Source organism: Protobothrops mucrosquamatus, unplaced genomic scaffold, assembly GCF_001527695.2.
Source record: "Protobothrops mucrosquamatus isolate PMUCROS unplaced genomic scaffold, P.Mucros_1.0 scaffold1707, whole genome shotgun sequence".
In the NCBI taxonomy this organism is placed as follows: domain Eukaryota; kingdom Metazoa; phylum Chordata; class Lepidosauria; order Squamata; family Viperidae; genus Protobothrops; species Protobothrops mucrosquamatus.
Window position 1 is genome coordinate 66,845 of NW_015387858.1, and position 7,527 is coordinate 74,371.

Consider the following 7,527-nt stretch of genomic DNA (forward strand, 5'->3'; position numbering starts at 1 on the left):
AATAAGAGGCAACATGAACCTCTCCTTTTCGAGGAATATCTAACACCACTAGATGTCACCAATGTTCCATGAAGATTTTACACATTACTGTATACATTTAGAATGGAATGGAATGGAATGGAATGGAATGGAATGGAATAGAATAGAATAGAATAGAATAGAATAGAATAGAATAGAATAGAATAGAATAGAATAGAGTAGAGTAGAGTAGAGTAGAGTAGAGTAGAGTAGAAAATCTGGAATAGAATAGAATAGAATAGAAAAACTAGAATAGAGTAGAGTAGAGTAGAGTAGAGTAGAGTAGAGTAGAGTAGAATAGAATAGAATAGAATAGAATAGAAAATCTGGAATAGAATAGAATAGAATAGAAAATCTGGAATAGAATAGAATAGAATAGAATAGAATGGGACCTTGTAGGTCATCTAGTCCAACCTCCCACCCAAGCAGAAGACCCTACACCATTTCTGACAGATGGCACTCCAGTCTCTTCTTGACAGCTTCCAGGGATGAAGCTCCCACAACCTCTGAAGGCAATCTGTTCCATTGGTGGATTGTTCTCAACTGTCAGAAAACTTCTCCTTATTTCCAGGTTGCTTCTGTTCTTGATTAGTTTCTATCTGTTGTTTCTTGTCCTGCCTTCAGGTGCTTTGGAAAATAGGTTGACCCCCTCTTCTCTTTGACAGTCCCTCAAATACTGGAAGACTGCTATCATGTCTCCCCTGGTCCTTCTCTTCATTAAACTAGACATACCCAATTCCAGCAACCGTTCTTCATAATGTTTTAGCCTCCAGTCCCCTCATCGTCTTGGTTGCTCTTCTCTGCACCCTTTCTAGAGTCTCAACATCTTTTTTATAGTGTGGAGACCAAAACTGGTTGCAGTACTCTAGGAGTGGTCTTACTAAGGCTTTATGCAGTGGTATTACCTGCATTCCTCACGTGATCTTGATTGAATCCCTCTATATATCAGAGCATGCACAGTCTTATTGTGCTGAGATAACCCAGGAATCAATACAGTAAACAGTGGTTTGTATTAAATGGTGGTTTATATTACACTATCTACAATATACACTAGGAACAAAATACATACATGTGGTAATACAGCAAATTCAACAGACAGCAGTTACAGCAGGAAATGGACGAGAGAGGACACAGCAGCAAAAGCCTTCCCTTTTATACTCAGGCTCTTAAAGGGACACAGATCCTGCTGAGTCACTCCTATCATTGCATCATCCACCTTATGCTACATTACATCATTACATAAGCCGTGTAGCTATTAAATTATTACCTTGACAAATGACTACAAGTTTGTGTTAGCGTCTCCGACAGCTGCTGTGCAGCTCCGTGACGATCGGCCTTGACAAATTCACCGTAGGTCAATTACAAAAGGCAATTGGAACAGCTTACATCCTCCAGCACCATCAGTCCACATCTGCCTATGGCAGGTCCTTGGGAAGGACTGGATGGGTGCCTAAAAATGCCAAATCCAGTCTAAACATTTGGCTTTCACAGAATTAGCCTACACAAACCCTCATTCTGTTGGCATCATGGGGTGTACTAAAGAGAAGTTGGAGATGATAGAAGTTGATTTTTTTTCCCTCCATGTTTTTTCTTTTTGAGGGGAAATTTCTTCCCTGCCCTTTTTTTTTTATCCAGAAGATACCTCTGTGAGATGGGGTTGCACAATGAATCACAAAAGAGCGGTTGCCACACACTACAATCAAACAACCTGCTCTGTTTTACAATCCAAGCAACAGAAAACAATTGCTTGCAAATGTCTTTTGACTACAACCAGATTGTCATTTTTCTTGGAATAATTCCCATGCAATTAACCGGGATTTACACTGGGGAAGATGTTGTTTTTTTAAATATAAAGTTGTATTGATTTTTTCCCCCCGCAGAGTTCAATAGTAATCATTCAGCAAAAACGTGTTATCCAAGTATCTTATTCACTAATGCAAATTAAATTCCTAATCCCTAAATCTTTTCTTGAACTGGGGAAGATGTTTCTAGGTTGCAAGAACACAGATATAATTCAGCTGATCGTCAACGTGCAAAGAGCAACTGAGGAGATTTTTTTTCATGATTTTTTTTTTAAAAAAAATTGGGAACACCTAGATAATTTTTAAACAAATCCAAGGTGACTCTAGCCAAAATCCAACACAATACAAAAACTAAGAAGGAGAAAAGTCAGGAAAATTATCCCAAATAAAAAAAAGCCCCTTTTAAAAAGGTCTTCAAATATATACACATCAGGATGCAGGCAACATTTGTTTTCTTAGATGTTTTTCTTAGATGTTTTCATATCCGATATGGATCTTGTGTCGTCCCTCGTCAGAACGCAAGAACTAGAAAAAGGAAAATTATTAATTTAATATTTAGAAAAAATATAAAACTGGCACGGATAAAGTTGAGTTAGACATCTCTCTTCTCTATAAGAGAACTTGGTTTTGGTAACTACACTACCCAAAACGATTTGTCTGTCATGAAAAAAATGATGGACACCCATGTCTTTGGTGGTTAGCATCCTTACCTAGAGCTCTTTCATTTCTTCAGGGTTTGGGAGTTTAATCTGGAGAGATGCCCGGAGATTAGTCCAGAAAAAGGCATGCTTTCTCGTGTCTTTTGGCCATTCCAGGTAGGTCCTCCGGGCCATGAGAGCTTTGAGTTTGTAGTACCTGTCGGGGATGAGGTAGGCCGGTATGGGCTCCAACAAAATCAGAATTAAACCGTCGGCGTTCTCGCTGAATAACTTGTGATGAGCAAAATACAGCTCGTAATGGCACCACTCGCTCTGCACGAAATTGGGAGACAGCACGAAGATGGACTTGTAGCTCTTTTCTATGGAGTCTATGATGTTCTCCACAATGCTCTTCCCGGCGATGAAGTTCCTCTCGTGTTGACAAATCTTTAGGGACCCGTCTTCCTTCTCCAGATTGGGAATTAGCTCAGTTTTGACCCAGTGAGCGTCATGCTCGCTGTAGGACACAAACGCATGATACTGGACGTTCTCAGAGATGTCTTCGGATTTATTCTTCCATATTCGGTGCTTCACTTGGCTCCAGCGCCAGATCATCTTGAAATACCAAGGAATGTCAAAGCGGATGCAGAGGAAGGCTACAACGGCTATTATCGACAGAGTAACCACCAGAACAACTATAATCAAGAGAGTCACGTTGCACTCAAGTTCAGAAATATGGAAATCTTTTAACAGAGTTTCTCTTATGACGCTGGGAGAGTCACACCTATAAACATCAGGCCAACCAACTAATGCCACGGATTCTTCTTTTTGAAGATTAATCAACTGCCTTAATTCACAGTTGCAGTGGAAGGGATTATGTCCTCCTTTTAATCTTCGGATGTTCTGACAGGTCTGGAAGAATTCAGAAAACTGGTCCAGGACAAAATTATTTTCTACGTTGAGCATGTGAAGGTTGCTAAAATGGCCGCATCCTGGAAAGGCATTGAGTCTGTTAGAAGCCAAGTTTAACTCCTTTAAAGCAGTCAGGTTAGTGATCTCTTTAGGCACAGCTGAAATATGATTACTTTGTAAGTTCAAAATTTGGATATTGTCCGGTAAACATCTAAAAACCGAGTCGGTTAACTTGTTGAATGACAAATTCAGTTGCGTTATATGTTCGCCCCAGTTGCATTCGTTTCCACTGTCTTTGTAGTACAAATTATTCTGGCTTATATCCATATAATTCAGGGAGGTCATGTCGCTTGTCATTAAACTCACCTTGGTAAGATCTTCAAGTCTATTCTTTTGTAAAAGGAGTGTTTGCAGCATAGCTAAGTGTTCGCAGCCTCTTAGCATTGTGTCAGTCAATGTGTTGTTTTTAAAACATAAGTACTTAAACCGACTGGGTTTTTCAGGACACAACATATATAATATACCAGAATCAGAAATAGTCAAACTGTCAATGTTCAAGTTTGAAAAAGTTGAGTACACGATGTCCTGGTCAAATGTTGCTGTGTCAAGGAGTGTATATTTGATGGTTAAACTCTTTAATGAGAGATCCGCATTTTTAAAAGCTCCAGCGTTGAACGTAGTAATGGTTGGATATAAGATGGTTAAATGGTTAATGCTGGATTTCCCCACTGCCTTAAAAACATCAACGAGCTCTTTCCAACTGAATTTCGTGTCAGTTATGGTTAGATTTAGCAACGTGCTTTTTTCAGTTAGCTTCGACAGAAATGTTCTTAAGTCTTCAACTTGCCCCAGTGGGATCTTAGAAAGTTCTAAACTTTCTGTACCGTTGAACCCCAGATTCAAGAGGAGGCGAAATTTTGCGCCTTGAGGGAGCACAATCTGAACCCTCTTTGCGCTGAACACTAGAGGGTTTCCTGGCCCATCTTCATAAAGACCTTCTAAGCCCAGAAACAGAGTGTCCGCGTGTAAGTGCACAAGAGCGTTGAGACTTGAAAGCTTTCTTGTACTAATTCCAAAATAGTCCAGTTTTGTGATTTTGATGAATTCGGTGGAGAACAGCACGGTGACAAAGTCATTGTAAGCCAGATCTAGATGCTTGAGGCTCTTCATAGGGAAACTAGACACATTCCACAGATTGTTGTGAGACAGATCGAGGTGCTCTAAGATTTTGTTGTGCTGGAAAACCCCCAGATCAATTTCTCCGATAGAATTATGAGACAGAATTAGCACTTTTAAGTTGGGAAGGGAGCGAAAACTAGAGACTTCTAGTTTAGACAGATTATTATCCGACAGATCCAGAACGCTTGTTTGGGTTGATAAATCTTTGGGAACCGTAAAGAGGGAACTCTTTGAATAGTTCGCTATAAGTTCACTTTCCGTGGCTGAGTGGGCGAAATTCCATAAGGTTATCACAAATACACAAATGGAGAGAAAGTGGTTCGTAGTTGACATTTTCCTTCCAGCCATAAGGACAATTGGATTGAGGCTCCTCTCAGCTGGGCATCGTTCTGCAAAAAAATAATTCACGGTACAATATTACATCAGCCTTTAATAGTTCATTGTTTGGCATCCTTTATTCTTTTGAATGATAATAAATGAAACTTAAACAGAATAACAGGCATGTCTGTTAATAATATATTATCACGAAAGCTCATATTGGTGTTCTAAGATACTAAAACATGATTATATTATTATTATTGTTATTGTTGTTGTTGTTATTATTATTATTATTATTATTGATCATCGCACAATCAGCCAGATGTTCAGACTGGATTTGGCATTTTTGTCTACCTATCGAGTCCTTCCCATGGACCTGGGATAGGCAGATGTGGATGTTTGATGGTATTACAGATCTCGTCGCAGGATGGAAGCGGTTCCTAGTAGGGCCACCTTTTGCAATTGACTGATGGCGAATTTGTCAATGCCAATGGTGTTCATTGACAAATTTGCCATTATTATTATTATTATTATTATTATTATTATTATTATTATTATTATTATTATTATTATTACTATGGATCATCGCACAGTCAGCCAGATGTTCAGACTGGATTTGGCATTTTTGTCTACCTATCGAGTCCTTCTCAAGGACCTGGGATAGGCAGATGTGGATGTTTGATGGTATTACAGATATCGTCGCAGGATGGAAGCGGTTCCTAGTAAGGCCGCCTTTTGCAATTGACTAATAGCGAATTTGTCAATGCCAATAGTGTTCAAGTGGTGCTCCAGTTGTTTTGGGATTGCACCCAAGGCGCCTATTACTATTGGTACTACCCTTGCTTGCTTTTGCCACAGTCTTTCTATTTCTGTTTGTAGGTCTTTGTATTTTGTTATCTTCTCCAATTGTTTATTATTATTATTATTATTATTATTATCATCATCATCATCATCATCATCATCATCATCATCATCATTATTATTATTTCTCTTTCTTTCTTTCTTTCTTTCTGTCTCTGTCTCTGTCTCTGTCTCTGTCTCTGTCTCTGTCTCTGTCTCTGTCTCTGTCTCTGTCTCTGTCTCTCTCTCTCTCTTTTTAAAAGGCTCATGGCGGAGCAGCTTCAAAAGAGGAAGTCAGGCTGAAACAGCCCAGGGGAGAGAAATGCTCTGAAAATCAACAAAGCGAAAGCAAAGGGACGTTTTGATGGCCGGGGCCCTTCCAAACCTACTTTTTGATGCATTCCCGGGAGAGGAGGGAGGAGTGTTGGGGGGGGGGCTGTTGTGACCACTTTGCAGTTGCAAAGGCCGGGGGTGGGGGGAGGGCAGGACCGGGGCAGGAAGGGAGGGATCTTCCAGTGACGCCCCTGGTTAGAAGAGAAGGAAGCTCTGGTGGAGAAGACACAACCCAAAAGCACTTCTGATGTGATTGTGATTGTGATTATGACTATGACTATGATTATGATGTTTGTTTATGATTATGACTATGACTATGACTATGATTATGACTACGCCTACGTTTACGATTACATTTATGTTTATGTTTATGATTGACNCTTACGGGACTCAGGGCGGTGAACAGGCAATAATAAAAATCACAATAAATATTGAATAAAAAGCCTGCTCTAAAATACCCCATATAAAACCCCTAGCAAAGCCCAATCAAAACTACACCAGGCCGGCCGCATGGAATAGATGGGTTTTCAAGGCTCGGCGGAAGAGGCGCAGGTCCGTAGTTGTACGTAGGTCGGGGGGGGGAGGTCATTCCAGAGGGCAGGAGCTGCCACAGAGAAGGCTCTGCCCCTGGGGGTCGCCAGCCGGCATTGACTGGCCGACGGCACCCTAAGGAGGCCCTCTCTGTGGGAGCGGACTGGTCGTAGGGAGATATAATAATAATAATAATAAAGTTGGAAGGGACCGTGGAGGTCATCTAGTCCAGCCCCCTGCTAAGGCAGGAAACCCTATACCATTTCGGACAAATGGCTGTCCAGTCTCTTCTTAAAAACTTCCAGTGTTGGAGCATTCACAGCTTCTGGAGGCAGGTGGTTCCACTGGTTAATTGTTCTGACTGTCAGGAAGTTTCTCCTTAGTTCTAGGTTGCTTCTCTCCTTGATCAGTTTCCATCCGTTGCTTCTTGTCCTGCCTTCAGGCGCTTTGGAGAATAGCTTGACTCCCTCTTCTTTATGGCAACCCCTGAGATATTGGAATATATGCTATTCTTATTCTTATTTTGATTTTTCTAAGCGCTGGGCAGCGAAGGAGAAGCACGCAGCAGCCCCGGGACAGCTTCGCCTTAAGCCTCCCCAGGTGCGTCTGGACCCCAGCCCTCTTCTCCCCAACTCGGGGCTGATTCACACGTTCCACCTACCTTGGAAGGACGAATCGACCTGCCCGAGGTTTTTTTGGGGGGGATACGGCGGTTCCACGAGAGTTTGAAAAGGCCAGCGCGCACCTGCCTGCCTGCCTGCCTGCAGACGTGCGGACACGCGTGTCGCTCCGCTCGGGACTCGCCTGCTTTTCTGAACAGGAGGCGGTGGCCCGTTTCTCCTTCCCCTTGCCGGGAAGACCCCCCCACCCCCGTCCTCCCCTTCGCTTCCGGACTCTTCCCGTTGCTTGAATGACCAGCAAAGGCGACAGGTGGGGGGGGGAAATCCGGGCTGAGC

General features: G+C 42.0%; 1 protein-coding gene across 1 annotated transcript; it reads right to left on the reverse strand.

Moving 5' to 3' along the window:
- Positions 1 to 2,066: 2,066 nt before the first annotated feature.
- On the reverse strand, positions 2,067 to 4,926 carry LOC107293704 (toll-like receptor 6). Its single transcript, XM_015822866.1, has 2 exons — positions 2,531 to 4,926; positions 2,067 to 2,345 (listed from the first exon to the last, which is right to left on the reverse strand). The coding sequence occupies exon 1, from the start codon at positions 4,895 to 4,897 to the stop codon at positions 2,531 to 2,533; it is 2,367 nt and encodes a 788-aa protein (XP_015678352.1). The 5' UTR covers positions 4,898 to 4,926; the 3' UTR covers positions 2,067 to 2,345.
- Between the last annotated feature and the right edge of the window lie 2,601 nt (positions 4,927 to 7,527).